Here is a 21,090-nt window from a genome sequence, read left to right on the forward strand (position 1 = left end):
TGCATTACATCACAACTGATATTAAGCATAATTAAACCTTTCAGATGTGCTTGTCAAGTAACCAAATTATGACAGTTAATTATCTGTTCATTTTGAGGATCCTTTTGAACTTGAGGCCCAGGTTGCCAAAACCCCTCCCCTTCTTTGGCCTAACCAGTAAGCTTCCTCAAGAAGACAGGAAAAATCACTGAATTGTATGTATGGATCCCTGTAGGATGCATGCTGACTTAGAAACCTGTATATTAACATTATCTGTTCTTTCGTATTTTTATTTGTCAACTATTTCCAGATTACATATTAATCTGGTTCTAACCATACACAGGAGTGTTAGGCACCAGCAGGAGTGAGTTTGATACTGTTCAAAATTTGGTTTTTGTACCTGTCCTCCTACGGAAAAAAACATCAGAGACAGACAGGAAAACCATAGCACCAGTTTATTTTTCCCCAAAACAAGCAGGCATGATCATGCCAGAAGAAATTCAAAGACTACCTCTTTCTGAAGGTATATAAAGTTTCTGCTCACTGGTTACAGATCTTATTGGTACAGGGGGTTGTCAGTTTCATTAGCATGATAAAAATCAATTCATGAGCAAATACTATAACAAGAATGTATGAAATGCATATCAGTTTAACAATTCAACTTAAAAGTAGACACTAAGGTAAGATTATATCAAAAAAAGGAATTATCAAGGACAAAGATGCTCAGATGTTTTTACAAAGATGGCTCCCACAGATGAAGGTGTTCCTTAGAAAGCCATACAGTCTACTTATTCTAAGGAAGGAGATCAGTAGATAGGGACTTATTTGCCTTCCCAGACATTTTGGAGAGACAATCGATATGTAGCACCCAAATGACTCTGGGGTTTTCCTGATACCCACTAGTACGTTGTCTGGGTTCAACCTGGAGTTCAGTTGGAGGGCATTTTGATCTCATTAATCCAGGGTTTCATAAAATCTTTTTGGATAATAAGGCAGCTCCATCAAATCCAGGTGGACCATACATTCATCATAACAATACTTTGATAAAAAAAAATAATCACAGCATCTCAGGCTTCTCATCTGTAAAATGAGGGGAGCTGATTGCCTACAATTCAGGGCTTCTTAAACTTTTTCCACTCACAATCCCCTTTTGCCTGAGAAAGTTTTATGTGACCCTGGATATATAAGTATATAAAATATACAAATCAAACATTTACTGCCAAAGTTTTTGTGACACCTCCCCCCCCACACACACACATTCAGTTACCCACCATTTAAGAAGACATCTCAATCTGGATGGCCAGTAGACATCTTAAACTCAGCATATCCAAAACTGGACTTGTTATCTTTCTCCCGAAACCCTCCCCTCTCTTACTTCCCCTTAATATTATAGAAGACACAGACTCACAGTTTAAGAAGCTTTGGACTAAATAAAAATTTAAAAAAAAAAAAGGAGGGGCAGCTAGATGGTGCAGTGGATAGAGCACCGGCCCTGGAGTCAGGAGTACCTGAGTTCAAATCCGGCCTCAGACACTTAACACTTACTAGCTGTGTGACCCTGGGCAAGTAACTTAACCTTAACTGCCTCACCACAAAAAAAATAAAATAAATAAAATAAAAAAAAAGAAGCTTTGGACTAGATGGCCACTTAGGTTCCTTCTGACGCCAAATCTATGATTCCAAGAACATCTCTAGTGACATGGAGGTCATAATTTTTTGTCTTTTCTTAATTTATTTTTTTCAGGGCAATGAGGGTTAAATGACTTCTCCAGCTAGTGTCAAGTGTCTGAGGCAGGATTTGAATTCAAGTCCTTCTGAATCCAAGGCCAGTGTGTTATCCACCGCACCACCTAGCTGCCCCCTGAGCTCAAAACTTTTTGAAGACTGCTCATTCTAATTTTTAAAGAACTTCAAATGTTAGAATTCTTTCTTATATAGAACTTAAACCTGCCTCCCTGCGACTTTTAGAATGCTGCTTTTCAGCCTCTTCTAGCCTCCATCGTCCACCAAATCTTCCCCTGCCTTTCATTCCCTCAGCTTCTAAAATCTTCCTTCCTTCAGGAAGCTTTAACAATTGATTGCCCTATTGTTCCATTCCTGTGACTTCCCTGACCAAAACATCCTTCCCTGGCTACTCCATCAGAGGTATTGACTCTCCCTATTAAATGTGAGCTCCCAGAGGACAGAGATGATTTTCTTTTTGTATTTATATTCCCAGTGCTTGTCATGTATCTGGCATATAGTAGACAACTGCCTCTCTTTGAACTAGTCAAAAATGAATGAGTCAGAAATCCATTCATTTAGTAATTCCTTTTCTGACTGATCAAAAGAGAAATGATAGATTTCACTTTCCCCATCCTGTTCACCCATCAAACTCCCCTGCCTCTCTTTACCAATGAACTTAGTGCTTTTTTTTTTTTTTTGCAGGGCAATTGGGGTTAAGTGATTTGTCCAGGGTCACATAGCTAGTAAGTGTTAAGTGTCTGAGGCTGGATTTGAACTCAGGTCCTCCTGAATCCAGGGCCAGTGCTTTATCCACTGCGCCACCTAGCTGCCCTGAACTTAGTACTCTTATAATATACATTGCAATATTAGATCTTATCTTAAGTGGTCTAATTCTGGGAAGTCCTAAAATTATAGAATGTTAAGAGCCAGAAGAGACCTTTAAGATGATACTTTTCAGGGCAGCTAGGTGGTGCAGTGGATAAAGCACCGGCCCTGGATTCAGAAGTACCTCAGTTCAAATCCGGCCTCAGACACTTAACACTAGCTGTGTAACCCTGGGCAAGTCACTTAACCCCCCAATTGCCTCACTTAAAAAGAAAAAAAAGAATAGGGGCCACCAGGGGCAGCTAGGTGGCGCAGTGGATAGACCACTAGCCCTGGATTCAGAAGGACCTGAGTTCAAATCTGACTTCAGACACTTAATACTTACTAGCTGTGTGACCCTGGGCAAGTCACTTAACCCCAATTGCCTCACACACACACAAAAAGAATAGGGGCCACCACGAAGGAATGGGAGAGAAGTGTTATTGTTAAAAGTATTATCTTGAAGGTCCCTTTTTGCTCTAACATTCTATAATTTTTTCCTTTTAAAACATTTTTTCTAGTTACATGTAAAGATAATTTTCACCCTTTTCAACATTCATTTTTATAAGGTTTTGAGTTCCAAAATTTTCTCCCTCCCTTTCTTCCCTTCACCCTCCCCAAGATGGCAAGCAATCTGATATAGGTTATATAAGTACAATCATATTAAACATATTTCTGCATTTGTCATGTTGTGAAAGAAGAATCAAAGCAAAAGGGAAAACCTAAAAAAAGAAAAAAACAACAACACAAAAAAGCAAAAATAGTATGGTTCAATCTGCTTTCAGATTCCACAGTTCTGTTTCTGGATGCAGAGAGCATTTTTCATCATGAGTCCTTTGGAATTGTCTTGGATCATTGTTTTGCTGAGAAGAGCCAAGTCTATCACAGCTGATCATCACACAATGTTGCTGCTATTGTGTACAATGTTCTCCTGGTTCTGCTCATTTCACTCAACATTAGTCCACCTAAGTCTTTCCAGGTTTTTCTGAAACTCGCTGGCTCATCATTTCTTTCTTTCTTTCTTTTAGTACTCTGTGTGTATATATATATATATATATATTTTTTTCAATCTTAATAGTATTTCATTTTTTTTTTTCAGGTTACATGTAAAGATAGTTTTCAACATTTATTTTTTTTGTTGTTGGTGGGTTTTTTTTTGTTTTAGTGAGGCAATTGGGGTTAAGTGACTTGCCCAGGGTCACACAGCTAGTAAGTTTTAAGTGTCTGAGGCCGGATTTGAACTCAGGTACTCCTGACTTCAGGGCCGGTGCTCTATCCACTGCGCCACCTAGCTGCTCCTCAACATTTATTTTTATAAGATTTTCAGTTCCAAATTTTTCTTCCTCCCTCCCTTCTTTCCCCAAGACAGCTAGCAATCTGATATCAGTTATATACTAACACTCTATAATTTTTAAAATAATTGAATTATTGCGTTAGCTCAGGTGCCATGTAAGTCTCTCTGTAATGCCCAATGACTTGGAGCTCTTTAGCTTCTATGTCCCAACAGGGTACCCCAGCTCCATCAGCCTCTTCTCTCCCTTCCATTATTTTTGTCAGCCATCTGAGATATTATATGTAAAGAGTTTCTCAAATTTAAAAGCTCCATATAAATGTTAGCTATTAGAAGTAGGTAGTATTGTCAGGGGAAACAGCTCTCTACTTAACTCCCTCCCATCCATTAACTGTATTTCAGATATTCTCTCACACAGCAACATTCATTCTATATATACTAGATATACCCCAGCCCACTCCTAAAAAGAGGGTCAATCTACATTTCAAAATAGATAATGTGTTATTTATCTCCCTTTTTCTTTTAGGGATAAACTAAAGCCAAAAACAGGGTCAAAGTTAACACTTCTTCTGAATTCTACTGTATCGCTACCATTCCTTAGCTCTGTTATCATTCCTTTTGCTTAAAATAAGTAGACTGAAGGTTGGCCTTGAAAAATCAACATGTTTGATCATCTCCAAGTAGTGACTAGCACTTCTAAGCATTAAGGGAAGTACCCTGGATTTGGAATCAGAAGACTTGGATCCAAATTGAGGCCCTGCTACTTACTATTCCTTGGGCAAGTTACTTAGCTATTCTGGGCATCAATTTCTCCATTCATATAATAAGGGAGTTGGATTTGATGATTTCCAAAATCCACTCTAACTCTAAATCCTATGATCCTTCTTTGTCCCTGTTACCTAATAATTCTGTGCAGAACAAAGCTTAAATCTGTCCTTTATAAGCCATGGCTGGTATGGCCTAATCCCATTATCCCCAGGGCAAGCACAGGTGAATACCTCCATTATGTGAATCTCTGTTCAGGACAAATTGACCAGATGGCCAGATAGTGATTTCAAAGCCAGGAATGTCTCCTTTTAGTCTGTCTGCTTCATCATTTCAGTTTCAATTCTCTTTCCCCATAATTTCCAGCTTTATATGTTCCCAAACATTTCTCTAAATAGGATATTTCTGTTTGCAGGGGTTCCACAATGACTACACAGCAAAATAGCAAGGAAACCCATTTATCCAAGTGGATAGAAAAACAGCAATCAGAGAATGCTTACATATGAGAATATATACAAGAGAATACAGATTGAAGGCACTTTTCCATTAGAAACTAGGTAACTCAGTTCAATGAGGAGAGAGAATCCTAGATCTCAGTCACAAGAAAATTCTCCAGAGTCTCTAGTTTAGCCATCGAGGGATAGGGCTATGATGGAAACTCCCAACTCCTGTCCCCCCGACTTCTTCCCAGAGTCTTTTCCTCCCTTTAGCAACCTGAAGTGGCCTGCCCAGCCTAGCCAGTGTCTATTGTCTAATGGTAGCACAGCCTGCCCAGCACTGTTGGGCAGCTCTTGCCATTGGCTGTCTGCCCCAGGACAGCGGCAGCACCTTATCACCAAGTGACCTGTTTAAGGCAGCTCAGCACATCCAGGAAGATCAGGCCTTGTTAAACTGCTTGCTGCTTCCTTGGAGACATACCATCAGGAGAAGAGCCAGCCCAGTTAGACAACAATATGACTTGTAAATGTCATAAAGAGCATTGAGAGAGAGTATATTTTGGCCCTGTGGTTCCAGAGTTTTTAGTTGCCTTGGCCACATGTATTCCTGAATTGATAACTTATGTCATTATAAAATTATGAAATGAGGGCAGGCATGCCTGTTTTTTTGGGTATCACTTGGAAAAACCATGACCGATAGCAGGAAATGGGGTATTAATTAAACAGAGGCTGGGGGGGGGGCATGGCAAAAAGCACATAAAGGCAAAGGCAAGCAGTGAAAGGACTACAGAGGCAGAGAGAGTGAGAACAAGGGATGGAATGGTGGAGGAAGGCAAGGCGGGATGGGGAAGAAGATGGGAAAGGGGAGAGGCAGAGAATATCATTTGTATAACCACAGGTTAGAGTTGGGAAGACTTGGCAGCATGGACCTGACGGAGATGGAAGAACACTGGGGGGATTGGGGAGCAAGGGTTTGAGGTCTGTTTTTTAAAGTTTTTTGAGGGAAATAAACTCCTATCTGTGCCCCCTTGGGGTTAGTTCATAAATGTATCCAAATCATCTCAAAGTTATTGGTAAAACTTTTTTTTGGGGGGGGGCAATGAGGGTTAAGTGACTTGCCCAGGGTCACACAGCTAGTGTCAAGTGGCTGAGGCCAGATTTGAACTCAGGTCCTCCTGAATCCAGGGCCGGTGCTTTATCTACTGCATCACCTAGCTGTTGCCATATTGGTAAAACTTTTAAAATTAATATGTCCACATCATCTCAAAGTTAATAGTGCCTTTTGATATTCTGCTGGTCTGGCACTGTAGAGGTCTGGAATTTTTCTAGATTTCTGTATCATAGGATTATATTTGTGCCTATTCTTCTCCATCTCTTAGACTTTTGAGTATATGTGTAGGAAAGTGTGCCTCTGCTGTTGTGGGAAATGCTGTGTCTCTACTGTGCCTGCTATTATTCCTTTTGCTAAAGAACTAAGTCTACTGACTAATTTTTAAAAATTTGTTTGTTTTTGTTTTCTCGTGAGGCAATTGGGGTTAAGTGACTTTCCTAGGGTCACACAGCTAGTAAGTGTTAAGTGTCTGAGGTCGGATTTGAACTCAGGTCCTCCTGAATCCAGGGCCGGTGCTCTCTCCACTGTGCCACCTAGCTGCCCCTCTACTGACTAATTGTTAAGAAGCACAACAGTGTGGACTCTTGGGCTAATGTTAGGAGGATTCCTTCCCATAGGGTTACCTCTAAAATTCTGAAAGTGATAGCTGTTACCACCTTGAGGACCCAACTTATCAGTGGTACTGTGAATTGGGCAAGAAAGCCCTGAGAGGGGTGTTACAAAATAAACTCAGACAGGTAGGCTGGCACTTAAAATGCCAAACTGAAGAGTGTGTATAAGGGCTAAAGAGAGACCTGGACAAAGTATTATAAAAAATTTTAGAGATAATTTTCAGCTACAATGATCAAGGAAGATATCTTAGAGTTAGTGGCATCTACATTGGTCCTTGAAAGAGAAGAATTTCAACAAGGAGAGAGATGAGGGAATGTATTGTTTAGAAATGACCTCTGATTAGATGGATCTCAAGCTCACTTTTGAGATCTCTATGGAAATTCTGGAAGTGGACCATTCTAATAGCAATAATGACCCTTCATTTTGTAACAGAACTTTAGGGTTTGAAAAACAATTTCCGGGGCAGCTAGTGGATAGAGCACCGGCCCTGAAGTCAGGAGTACCTGAGTTCAAATCCGACCTCAGACACTTAACACTTACTAGCTGTGTGACCCTGGGCAAGTCACTTAACCCCAATTGCCTCACCAGAAAAAAAAAAGAAAAGGAAAAACAATTTCCACACAACTCTGTAAATGATATAGTTACAAGTGCAACTGGGATTAACTAATGCCTATTTATTTGAGCCTTTGGAGAACTGTTGGATTATGATGGAAAGTTCCATCCCTCCTTTTTCTAAGGAAAGGGGGAAGAGTAGGAGGCAATGATGTCAGAAAATGTGAGAAGAGGGGAGATCCTAGGGAGAAAGGAAGGGAGTTATTTGAACCTAGACACAGAATGAGCAAAATGCTCATTTGATGCAGGGTGCATCTGGTTTGCAAAGTAGCATATCAAGTAATATGTCTCCTTTTTCTTAGTTCATCTTATGCAGGCTTAAAAAATGGAAGCAAGCCTCCAAGGGTCAGGCTTGAAAACATGGACTAAAGAGAAAGTTACAGCCCAGAAAGAAGAGGTAGGAACAAATAGCGCTGTTCCTATGAGGGTGGGGGCCAGCCGAGAGGGAAGAACTAGTACTTCTTAGCCCAACACCTTTCACCTAACACCTCCAGACCTATAGCACTGTCACTACTACATACATATCATCATCTCTGACTTACAGAAGGGGAAATTGGAAATGGCTTGTCTTCTCTGCATACCGAGGAAGTAGCAGACCTTAGACTCAACTTCAGTCAGGTCACATTGCCTCTCATTTCATTTGCTCACAGCCTTTGACCTAGCCTGGCTCTGCCTGGAGACCTTCAGAAATCCGGCTAGCCTTCTGTTCACAACTGCTTTGGTTCAGACTTTCTAAGAATGAGACCCAGACAGGGTGGCTTTTCCAGGTTTCTCCTACCTTTACGATTAATGGAAGATTTCAGTTTAACATAAGACTTGCTAACTATGTGAGACGCTGAGCATGCTGTCACTGGAAGTGTTCAAATAGATGCCCAATGACCACTTGTTGGAGATGGTATAGAGGGATTCTTCCTTCAGATAGGGGTTAAACCAGATGATCAATTACTACTGGATGAAGTAATGTTGAATTTCCACATCTACTTCTATTAATGTATGAGCTTTTATCTGCTAGGAGAAAGAAAAGGGTTTTTTTTTTAATTTCTTTCAATGTCTTGCAGTTTTAGGTGGCATTTGATTTAGGCCCCTCTTACCTTTAGGTCAGTATTATACATGAAGGCTCACAGGCTATTAGAGCTCCCCAAAAGCAAAAATGATTTTTTCCTTCTCTTTTTGGATGATCAGGTCTTTGCCACAAATGGGCATCATGGCTAAGATCTAAAAATAGAACATTATAGAAAGAAGGCATTGTTTGAGCTTAATAAAGACCTGTGTCTTTCATAAGTTTTACTCTCTCTGATTTCCTAATTCTTTCTCAGGCCTTTAAAACTCTTCTTAGCTGCCATCCAGAAGCCATTACTAAGCTGCTCACTAGCCTAACCCAGAGTGGATGAAATCAGGGAATGGCTGCATGAACTGTCTTTCATCATAAGTGAAGGAGATGGGGCAGCTAGGTGGCGCAGTGGATAAAGCACCAGCCCTGGATTCAGAAGGACCTGAGTTCAAATCTGGCCTAAGACACTTGACACTTACTAGCTGTGTGACCCTGGGCAAATCACTTAACCCCCATTGCCCTGCAAAAAAACAAAAAAACAAAACAAAAAGGAAAAGGACCTATATATACAAAAAAACTATTTATAGGGGCAGCTAGATGGCGCAGTGGATAGAGCACCGGCCCTGGAGTCAGGAGTACCTGAGTTCAAATCCGGCCTCAGACACTTAACACTTACTAGCTGTGTGACCCTGGGCAAGTCACTTAACCCCAATTGCCTCACTAAAAAACAAAACAAAACAAAAACATATGTGAAGGAGATGAAACCTACGTGAGCTTTGCTTTGAGGTTCTAACTTGTCTGGAAAGTACTGGGAAAATCAAGAAGGAATAGATTGGCCTTGTGTGTTACCTCAGAGGTAGGAGTGTCAGTGAAAGGTCTATCTTTAGAGCAAGCATGTATCCTTCTAACAGTCTGGTGAAGTCCATGGGCCCCTTATCAGAATAAAGTTTGTAAAGATATAAAATAAAATACACATAACTACAAAGGAAACTATATTAAAATACAGCCATCAAAATATTTTTTAAAGACGAGTTCACGGATTCCAGATTAAACATCCTTGACATAGAGCAAATTGGAGGAAACTGATTTGAATTAGAGTCTGGAGTAACTGCATCCAGTATCTATTATTAACTCCCCAGAGGGTAGGACAGGAAGGGGACCCAACCTCACAATGTGTCCTGAATCAGTAACTGTGGCCCACCACTACCACACATTCATGCCGCCCCATCTGCCTGTAACTATTTACATGACTACACAGTGATATGACCCTGAATATCATGTCCATGATGAGAGTGAGGGTGGTCTCATGGGATTGGGGGTAGGGGCTGAGAAAGGTTGACTCCTGGAGATGAATGCAGCCTGGACTTGATTTCCCCCTACAAGACTTCTGAACAGAAATGGAAAGGATTCTCCTACCAGAGGATCCTCCATCCCCCAAAGAGATTCTTCTCTTCTTCCCTCCATTTTTTAGTCAACTCAAGTCTCAGTGTTTTTCTAACACCAAATTTCAAGTCAACCCACATTTAAGCACCTGCTATGTGCCTGCCACTATGAAAGTGCTAGGGATACAAAGGAAATGAAAAACATAGTCCCTTTCCTCAAGAAGCTCACATTTTTTTTTTGCGTTTATTTTTTAAATTTTATTTTAATCTATAGACTTCAACCTTTCCATCACATAAAAAGATGGAACCGCCTTTTTTAGGTGCTTACTCCGTGCACTTACAATGAACTAAGAACTGGAGATACAAAGAAAGACAAAAGCAATCCCTGCCCTCAAGGAGCTTACATTTCAGGGAAAAAACCAACAAATCATATGGTACATGAGAACTGTGCAGAGTAGTACAAAGCCATCCTTTAAAGGGGCAGGCACCCGAAAGCCCAGGGGAAGACAAGTTAAAAATCTGTGCTCCCCACAGCTGCCAAAATCAACTTCCGAAGGCACAAGTCTGATCACATCGGCTCCCTACTCAAAGCACTTCCACAGCATCTCATTACCCATAGGATGATCACATACACACAAGTTCCTCTCAAACTTTTCTTTTTCCTGGTTCATCAGTTGTCTGGGTTGTCTTTCAAATCATTCAAGAGGCTCCACTTAGCAAAATTAAGAGGAGGTTGGTGGAATTGAACTTAGGGGAGAGTCCTTTTCATGCATTACTCACGATGCACTGTTTACCATGCAAATCAGTTGTGGAGCATGACTGGAAGGGCCCAGGTGGAGCAGATGAAAGCTTCCCTATAGTAGAAGGGCTGTATCTTTGTATCCCCAGAATTTTCTTCACTTTAGGCACTTGTAATCCATTTGTTGAATTCTTGACCAGAAAGGTCAAAGAGGTACAGTTGCTGCTGCTGCTGCTGCTACTACTGGTTCTTCTGCTGCAGCTGCTTTTCTTACTGCTGTTGTAGCTGCAGCTACAGCTGCTTTTGCTGAAGCTGCTACTGCTGCATCTACTGCTACAGCAGCTTCAGCTAATACTGCTTCTGATGCATCTGCTACTTCTGCAGCTACTCCTGCTTCTTCAGCTGCTACTACTTTGTTCCACATTCCTCTTTCTTGTCTGAAGAGGGGAGTGCTCACCAACTGACAGCAGGTCCAGGCCCAGAGTGCTTACCAATATGGCAACAACCCAGAAGCTCACATTCTAATGGCAGAGACAACATGAAAATAACTGTGTATAAACAAGATAGAGATAAATAACTATCCATATAGACAGACAGATAGATATAGATGAGACTGAGGATAGAGGTTAGGGCTACTTAAATGGATCATCAAAATAGAGACAAATGAATCCATGGGAGTTGGTGAAACCACCAAGAAAACAATATAGAAGCAGAAGAGAGACTGGGACAGAGCTTTGGGAGATACTCAGAGTTAGTGGGCATGACCTGGATGAACGTCTAGCAAGGGAGACTTAGGAGCAGTTGACAGACAGGGCGAACCAGGAATGTGGTACAAACCTAGAGAGAAGAGAGTAGGATCAAGGAGGAAAGGGTGATCATCAGCGTCAAAAACTGCAAAGAGGGGCAGCTAGGTGGCGCAGTGGATAGAGCACAGGCCTTGGAGTCAGGAGTACCTGAGTTCAAATGCGGCCTCAGACACTTAACACTTACTAGCTGTGTGACCCTGGGCAAGTCACTTAACCCCAATTGCCTCACTAAAAAAAAAAACAAAAAAACCAACTGCAAAGAGGTCACAGATTCTCTTTGGATGATTAGGCCTTTCCCACAAACGGCATCATGACGAAGATCTAAAAATAGGACATTGTGGAAAGAAGGCATTTGCTTGACCTAATTAAAAATCTATGTCTTTTGTACATTTCACTTCCTTACCTTCAAGATTGAAACAGAGAGAAGTTGAAAATTAAGAAGAAAGTAGGGACGATAGAGGGGGCAATCTATTGGTGAAGATGGGGAATGGGGTCACTTGTGCATGTAGAGGAGTTTGGCTTAGCAAGGAGAAAGGCTATCTCTTCATGTGAAAAAGGGGTAAAGGAAGAGATAGTGGTAGAAAGTATCCACCTTCTGTAACTGCATAGAAAATCCTTATATATCTGCAATTTACATAATCCTCCCTTTTCTTCCCCTGACATTTTCCTCTAAAACAGGGATGGGTTGGGGGAAGAATTATGTTTTTGTTTTTTTTTTTTTGTTTGTTTTTTTTTTTTTTTTTTAGTGAGGCAATTGGGGTTAAGTGACTTGCCCAAAGTCACACAGCTAGTAAGTGTTAAGTGTCTGAGGCCGGATTTGAACTCAGGTACTCCTGAATCCAGGGCCGGTGCTCTATTCACTGAGCCACCTAGCTGCCCCAAGAATTATGTTTTACTGATATCCCTGGTAATTTCCATTAATCACTGTGATAGTCATCCCCATTTACTGGGAATCCTCTCAGATTTACACACTAATTGGGGTAAAATAAGTTGTCATGTAGATTAACTTTTCTCATTTCTTCAACATTTTAGTGCTCAGAGTTAAAGACCATCTGAATGTTTATAAAAGAAATAATGAGAGGGATATATTTTGCAAGTATAAAGGCCATCACCACATTTCATTTAAAGTTAGATAAGATTCTATGCCTTCATACCTCAACCAGGTGAGAACATATCCCAGTCAATCAATCAATCAATCAATCAATCAATCAATCAATCAATCAATCAATCAATCAATCAAACCAAGACTTTAGCGTAAAGGTCAACAGTTCTTGAAAACTATTGAATGAACTGGAGTGATACTGAAAGGAAATCTGTTCCAATTGGTTGAGGGACTTAGCAATACTCTGGGGGCAATTGTCAAACTCCACAGGGATTGCAGTCAAACCATGTTAAAATAAACCATTATTAAACCATATTAAAATAAAATTGGGAAATGGTTAACAAAATAAAAATTAAATAGAACATAAATAATGTTAACTTGTGGTTTTCTAAACAAATGCACTCTTAGGGATCTGTTTCTATTTGAGTTAGGCGCCATTCTTCTGGGGGGAACTAGTTCAGAAGATTTGGAGCAAGTAGTGAGTGAAGAGAGTATTAAAATTAAACTCCTGAAAGGTGATATGAAGGAGCACCCAGTAGGGGAATGATATGGCCATATCATGACATGGAGACATTAGGAAGAGCAATTTGACCTCTGAAAGGAGGGTAGATGGGAGTAAGGAAGATATGTGAAATATGGAGACCAAGCAGCAGGTTATTTTAATAGTTCACGGGTGCCATGATGAAGGCCTGAACCATGAACCATGGTGGTAGCAAAGTCAGGGGAAAAAAGTGGGCATTTTCAAGAGAAGTCACAAAGGCAGGATCAGTTAGATTTAGAAACAGATTGGATATGGGGCAAGGGGTGAGATCAGGATGATTCTGTAAGGGGGCTAAAATTCTAATGATGATGTCTAAAATCTACTAAAATCTAATGACTGGTCTCAAATTAGAAGCTTTAGCATGAGTTTAGACTTTTAAGTATTTATTAAACATATTAGGGGTTAGTAAAGTGAAACATGTGGATAAAAAATTAGATGTGCCAGCTCTCTCCCTAATCTGCTTCCTGTCCTCCTAAGCTGAAGTCTCCAACCCAAAAGAGACCCCTCTTCAGGGACTTCTTCCCGAAGCCTCCTGTGAAAGAGGAAACGGGGCCGTCTACACACACACAGCTCCAAGCTAATTGGCTGGTAACCCTGATTGACAAACCTAACAGGCGGTTCTATAGACACAACTTCCGGATGCTGGGCAACTTCCAGATGCTAAAGTCACATGGTGTCTTTATCACATGCTTTCTCCTCATGGCGGACCTTTACTACAATATCTCTCCAGCAGGGGGTGCCATTCCAATTCTCACAATTTTTAGGTTTCTAGTCTGGGTGACTGGAATAGTGGTGCCCTTGACTGTAATAAGTTACTTAGGGGAGAGATTTTGGGGGGTGGGGAGTGAGTTCAGTTTTGGACATAGTGGGGGCCTTTCTTTCCTCCCACCAAGGGTCAGGAAATCTGATTGCTGAGACCTTTTGACTGGCCCATGTCTGAAGGGAACTGTGATCAATTTAATATTACCATTGATTCTGTAAAATTCTATTCCACTCCCCACTCCTGTGACTTCCCAGACCAAAACACCTTTACTTGGCAACCATTTTTGTGGCTTTTGTATTTGTATGCCTAGCATTTAGTACAGGGTCAGGCTTGTTAAAAGCTTGTCAGCTAAAACCTTGCCTAATTATCCCAGGACTTCTGGGAATAATTTCTAGTATACAACTTATTAGAGTTGTTCTTTTAAAATAAATTCATTTGGAAATCCAAAAGGTTCAATTTTTAGGGACTGGCTATATGATCATTTATATTTGTTTAGTAGTTCTAAGGATTTGCCCACTGTTTTTGGTGAACAGGTAGAAGGGATTATTTAATATTTAAGAAATCAATTGTTGGTGGGGTGTGGGCCGCTCAATGGTTGCCACTCTCATTGAAGACCCAAGTCTTTCTGATCAAGGGATGGGGCAGATAGGTGGTATAGTGGATGGAGTACTGGGCCTGGAGTCAGAAAGACCTAAGGTAAAATTCAGGCTCATATACAGAATGGGCCAAAAGGCACGACATTTAAATAAATTATTTTATTTTTTGCCATTTATGATATTTGATTTTTCACACATAATGTAAATTTATTTCCTACATATATTTTATATGAAGCTATGGTATTATAAATTAAAAACAAATGATAAAGGAGTTATTAAATATTGAAACCCCCTTATGACTTTTGGCCCACCCTGTACTTTACTGTGTGACCCTATCTGTCCATGGAGTCACAAAGAAACAGCCACTTCTGAACGATTCAACAGCAATGTACTAATCCAAAGAACCAAAAGAATCTGGCTATCCTGGCCTTTCTGGGAGAAAAAATGTTTGGCTTCATGCTGAACACCATATGCTTATTGACATTTATATGCGCGTGTGTATAAGCAATTTATTGTTGATGTGTGTGATACTGCCATTGCTAGTACCTCAAACCACTCACTAGTGTGCCCTTTGCCCTCTGATCTAAAAAACAAGTACCAAGATGACAAAGAAGATTAGTCAACATCCTGAGAGGTAAAAATTTATTGATTTATATCATATATCAGCATGTTATGATATGGTCACACCTGGTCATACAGCTGACTTTATCTTATAGCCGAAAGAGGGATTTTTTTCCTTTTAAAAATACATTTTTTTTTTCAGCAGGAACAAACATTTTAAAAACAAACATATTCATATTTAGGCGGGAATTAAAAACAATGGCTTTTTTTCCCCCAAACTCATGAGGAACAGGGCTGGTCAGCAACGGATCTCACCGTGCTTTAGCATTTGCCTTCAGGGCTCCTTCCCTGAAATTGTTCTCCACCTTTCACAGAAACATCTACATAAGACAAAAACCCCATTTTCCCTCCCCCCAAATAATGGCCTAAATCCTGACCCCCCAAAAAGAGGTAGACTGAACTGAACATCACACTCATTGGGTAGATTGTGCAACACGCTCCAGTCCATTTAGTTTTCAATGGGCTCAGATTTGTAGACCAAATGAATCTGATAGATACTTCAAGCATTCAAATCAATCTGAGATACACATTTATGAGTTTACTTGGCTTTGATGAAGGAATTTGAAAGTAGATGAGTAAATTGAGAAAAGTAACAGCTAATAAAGCTCCTCAGGAACAGTTCTGAGTTTCATTTTTTCTAAATCATAAGAAGGTACAAGACCACCTTTAAGTTAATGTTCTCACCTGCCTAGAAAGAAGAATTTTTGTGATGAGAAGTCATTTTCCTGAGAGCTCTGAATGAAGCAAATGTGAGAAATATATGACACTACCAAGAGTTAAAGAGGTTAAGAACAAAACAAAAAATGGACTTTTCAAACCAAGGACAATATTTTGCCATCTGGTCTAATTCAGTGTGCCTGGGGCAATCAATTTATGACTTTTCCATTATGAACTTTCCTCAAAACCCCAATGCAAAAAGTAGCCCCCCCCAAAGCCCCAAAACAAAACCCACACAACACCAAAACACCCCATTCAACTAAGAAAAATTAGAAGCACTTTATCTTGAAAATCAATTTTATTTTCTTGCACAGTTAAAAAAAAATAGAGCCAGCTATTAGTTTCTGTTGAGAAAAGGTTTTTTGTTTTGCGTTTTTTTGTTTTGTTTTTGGTATTAACACCAAATTTCTGAAAAGGTGATCTTGATACTAAAATCATTTAAAATGCATTAATAAAACAGATCCACATGTGACCAGCCCTTTACAAAAGTCAATTAGTCACAAAAGCCTTTACATTCATTCTTATCATACAGAACATGCAAATAACACACCAACGAAAAGGGAAAGGTCAAACAGGATAAAGTAAACAATATGGCATTAGGAAAACTAAAATCCATTTTATAAAATAAACACAGTTTTGTAATAGCAACCTTAAAAGAAATGTATTTTAATACAACAGTGGTTCAATGTATAACTGTTTCATTACCCAATTATAAAACAGAAGTTACTGTCAAATGCATAGATTCCTTAACATGTAAAGAATTTATGCATCAGTTAAGTGTTCAACAGTTTTACACAATAAAAATAAAGCCATTCAAAATATGTGTGCATACTTTGCAACTAGAATACAAGTTTATTTTGCTCTTTAAACTGTTTTAAAAAAATACTAAATGTAAAAATCCACAAATATGTAATTTTGCAAAAAAAAAAAATCCATATTGTATCTTTCATATGGCTCCAGTCACCTTCCCCCAACAATCCAGCACCCTCAGTTTATTTCCAGGGCCCAGTTCTTAATTGTTGGGGACTGGTGCAAAATGGTTGAAGTAAAGCACCAACCAATGACTGCTCCAAAGAACTTCCAGGCTTCTTTGTGATTTAGATATCCCCCACTTAGGTGGTTTTGGTCCCAAGTACATTCTTGCTTTACCCACATATAAACTGAACCAATGTACCTGTGGGCCAAGCCCAGCACTTGACTTTTCCTTTCTTTTTAACAGACGTAAGGTTCACAGCACTGTGTAGCAAGAAAACAGATCGTTTTTACTTTTTGCTCTTTGTGAACCCAGAGTTGAATACTATCATCATGGTAAAGTATATTTCATTTTTTAAAAAAGAGGGGAAAAGAGAAAATAATTAAAATAATAAAATCTTCCTATTTAGCAGTGCAAATAATTTTTTCTTAAATATCAACACAAACCCAACTCCTACTTGTCATGATTGAAGGTCATTTATTATAACCAAGTTTAAATATTACAGAAGTGTTCAGTGAAGTGATTGTCAAAAAAGAAAATTACTAAAACAAATGGGGGTGGCGGGGAGATGAACATTCATAAAACAAATCCCAAAGGCATTAACAATAGGAGGTTGTACCGCAGAAGTTTACATTTGGTGATTTAGGTTTCAATTTGATAAAACAGTTTGAGAACAGCTTTAATACAGCCACCTCTTGGTTATTCAGGAACTGACCATTCAGTCTGTGGATTAATCCAGCTTCTTGTTTCCCCTCTTCTGGTTGCCTTTTACTCATTTTACGACTCAATAACACACTCACAAAAATATGACCAGGGGAGCTACAAATCAAAACAACATTGTACTTGGTAACATTTCTGTTTCAAGATTTGACTAGAGAGGAGATTGAAACTAATAGAGTAGATTTTTGGATTATCTGTGAATTTCAATTATCCACATAAAGCTAGGTAATAAACAAGGTTTGGCTGTAATGAACAAACTACCCAATCATATCGACTTGAACATACAAGCTACCTGTAAAAAAATACCTATTGTCTAGAAACTCCTAACTAAATGTAATAGATAACTTGTTTCTCCTTTAAACCTTTATTACTTTCTGCAATTTGCTCCCCAGCCTCCACTGGATAATAGGTTTCTCCACAGCAATGCACCTAAAACACCAAACAACTGGTTCTTAAAGTTACAGTCAACAGGTGTATTTAGATCACTTTTGTAGTCACTGAAACCAAGTTACGGGTCCTACCAATAGAAAGCAACACTCAGGATTGCTGGGTTTCTAGAAGTACACACTGATCTCTCTGCTGAGGCAATATAGGGAGACCGACTGAAATGCAGAGGAGGTGAGGTTCTACAGGCTAACTTAATTGGTGAGCTCCAAACAGCTTAAGTTAGCACAATGACTATTTCCTAAAAGCTTTATAATGCTTTCTCTTGATAAAACGAGAGTCCTTTGAATTTCCTTCCCCTTCACACAAAAACGACACTGCAAACTGGAAGGTTTATACAGAGTTTGGTTTGTTTGTTTTTTAAAAACAACAAAAAACACCCTGATTACCATTATAAGAAGGAACACTGATTCTCCTTTCACATTCTTTAGTGCAAGTAGGAGAATGCTACTCACTGGGAAGGAAACTACAATCAGTGCTCTGAAACAAATATTTTTACAAACAGAAGAGAAAGATATGCTTTAAAATAATTTAAAAAGTTATTGGGTCAACTGTATACCCGTCTATACACTGTGCACACCCGCCACATAACTGGCACACTTGCTTGTCCTGTCTGACCCACTACTCTAGGGGAAAGTATTCTATTCCAGGATGGAGTTTCTTTGATGTGTGCGGATCATTTAAAGAGCATAACTGTCCCTTTATAGAAAACCTTTTTTTTTTTTTTCAACTGAACATCAGAATAAAGTACTTTTTAAAAATGGTCACATATCTACATTACTCTGAGGGGGAAACCAACAGAATAACCACTATGCAGACTTCTTTAGGAATGAGGGTCTACTTAGGATCACCTGGATATGAAGAGGACATGAAGAGAATTTGCTTTCTACTTCTTTTGTTGGGTGCCTCTAGGGTGAGCTGGGCTGCATGTGTGCACTGTCACTGTGTATGGGAAGTCAATAAAAAGCTGGGTTTCAAGACTTCATCTTACAATGAACATTTCCCAAAGTACATCAACATTTCTGCATTTTACCAGTAGCAGTACTTCCAGTCAATGAGGTATTTCAGTTACTGCATTATGTTCTTTGTTACTTATGCACTGAGTTACCTTGAAGGATGAAGCTGTTGTGGGCTTTTATTTGGTGTTAATTAACCTTTCCCACAAAACTGAGAGGAAGTTCACATCTTTCTAGTTTTTGGTTTATTTTAAATGGAAAATATTTAGGTTTTTTTTTTTAATCTTATAGACTACCTATCAAAATTGGTATTTGTGTGATTAGAGGCAACAGGGGAGTCTATGTTGCCAAGAGCACAGAACACTACAGTTGACTTAACTTGGATCAGAATAATTTTACAATTCCAAACCACAAACACCCAGTAGCTCAACATCTGGCATTTTAAACTATGTACCGATGTAGCTCTTTTAAAGGAAGAATTTGGTTCTATCACGAGGTAAATCACACAAACAGGATGACAAGAACTACATTTTCTAGGAATCAACAAGAACCAGACTACTTTAAAAGCTTTTGGAAGAAAGAGGCTGTATTTGCATCAATTTGCCTCCTAGTTAACTTTCCTTCCCCTGAGACTAGCAACTACTTTTGATACAGTGACAATAATGCTGTTTGTACAAATATCTAGAGGGCTATGTTTGTACCTTGTCACAGGAGACTGAATAACTTCCTATCATTTTAAGCCAGTGTCTGGCTCTAGCTATTATTAGTTTTCTATCAACTAACTAGTCTATTTTCTGTAGTTGTTTGGCATTAACTTGTTTTAATCATCCCCAAATGTCTGTAGTGTTAGCACATCAAAATGGGGGGGAAACCCCAAAACAAAAGGCTTCTGAGCGATGTAACTGTCACATCAGCAAAGGTGTGGAACCCAAAGCATTGCTGTGCTGAAGAGCATCAGCACTCGAGTAAACCTTCAGATGCAGCAACGCCTCTGAAGAAACCCACTTATAAAAATTCAATTGATCTCAAGCTATAGACTTTCCCTTCACTGTATCTGCATCTCTTAAAAGTGCATTTTGCAAGAGATAATAATTAATCCATGAAATGTATTCTAAAGATGAGAAATCAAATCACAAGACATTTTTTCACTCCCTTGGAAATGGGAAAGCACTAGCACATGTAAACATGATGGTAGATGATAAACTCAAAAAAGTAGAAACCAAGATAGCCAGGGTCAATTTCTGTTGTTGTTTAAGCACATCCTAGTACTATTATGCCTAATGAGCACTGGCTTTTTCCACAGAGAATGTCTGACACTATATTTCATTTAGGTGTTTAGGAATGGTTTTGTTTTTGTTTTAAAATAGGAACTGATGACCCAAAAACAGTTATGAAGAAGGCCCCAACTGCTCCCAGAAATGTTAGTGGCAACATAACTTCAACTGGTAGAAACGAGATCTCTAGAACATTGTGGTAGTACAGACTACTGGATAAGAGGAAAACCGAGCTTTCTAAACTTGAACTAAATTTCCAAGAATATTCAGTGGTGATATAATTTCTCTTAGTCTTCCAGAATGACATTATGATCTCCTCTTCTTCCAACAGCATGTTTTTGTTACATGTTTGTGGTATAGCATACCTTTTAAAAACATGGAAAGTTCTTAAAATACATTAGCAGGTCATTATATTACTGATCCTCACTTTTAGTAAAGTTTAAAATTTCCCCAAAGAGGGATAAAAATTAAGCTGGCCATCCAATTTCCTTTACTTGCGTATATTCTCATTTGCACATGTAATATAATGCACATTTGCAAAAGCCTAAACTCTTATGGTGTCCATAGGTCCCATTCAACTCCTAGAATAGGTAATGATAAAAATACCGTAGAATGTTGTACCACATATAGCCTGATAAAAATGCTAAGGACTGTATGAAAAATAGCCACATGTTGTTGAGGGTCATCTCCTTAGAAACAGCCTTCTTCTGGCCCATTAGGGGAGGAAAAGCTCCTAAAAGAAGAAAGCAGAAAAGTTAATCAACTTGTGTGGTAGTAGGTTTCCTGGAATAAGTCACTGCCCCCCCCTGCAAAAAAAAGGTAGTAGAACAAAGAATTTAATGAAACGTGCCTCTTTAATTTGAGGCTATTTTTAGTAATCAATCCCTCTATTTCCCTAACATTTTAACTAATATTTTTGCCAAGAAATAAGGAAGGGAATTATATCTACCTTGTCTTTCAAAATATGATATTACTTTGTGGAAAATATTTTAATCACACAAAAGGAAGG

The 21,090-nt window shown here is 39.2% G+C and overlaps 1 protein-coding gene across 4 annotated transcripts in view; it reads right to left on the reverse strand.

The window, feature by feature from the left end:
• Positions 1-14,991: 14,991 nt before the first annotated feature.
• Positions 14,992-21,090, reverse strand: part of LPGAT1 (lysophosphatidylglycerol acyltransferase 1) — an 89,509-nt gene continuing 83,410 nt past the window's right edge. For all 4 annotated transcript variants that reach the window (XM_043963973.1, XM_043963971.1, XM_043963970.1 and 1 more), the window contains one exon: positions 14,992-20,814. In XM_043963973.1, coding sequence (XP_043819908.1) covers positions 20,663-20,814 — 152 coding nt within the window. In that variant the 3' untranslated portion in view covers positions 14,992-20,662. The remainder of the gene's footprint in view (positions 20,815-21,090) is intronic.

This window comes from Dromiciops gliroides, chromosome 4, assembly GCF_019393635.1.
Source record: "Dromiciops gliroides isolate mDroGli1 chromosome 4, mDroGli1.pri, whole genome shotgun sequence".
In the NCBI taxonomy this organism is placed as follows: domain Eukaryota; kingdom Metazoa; phylum Chordata; class Mammalia; order Microbiotheria; family Microbiotheriidae; genus Dromiciops; species Dromiciops gliroides.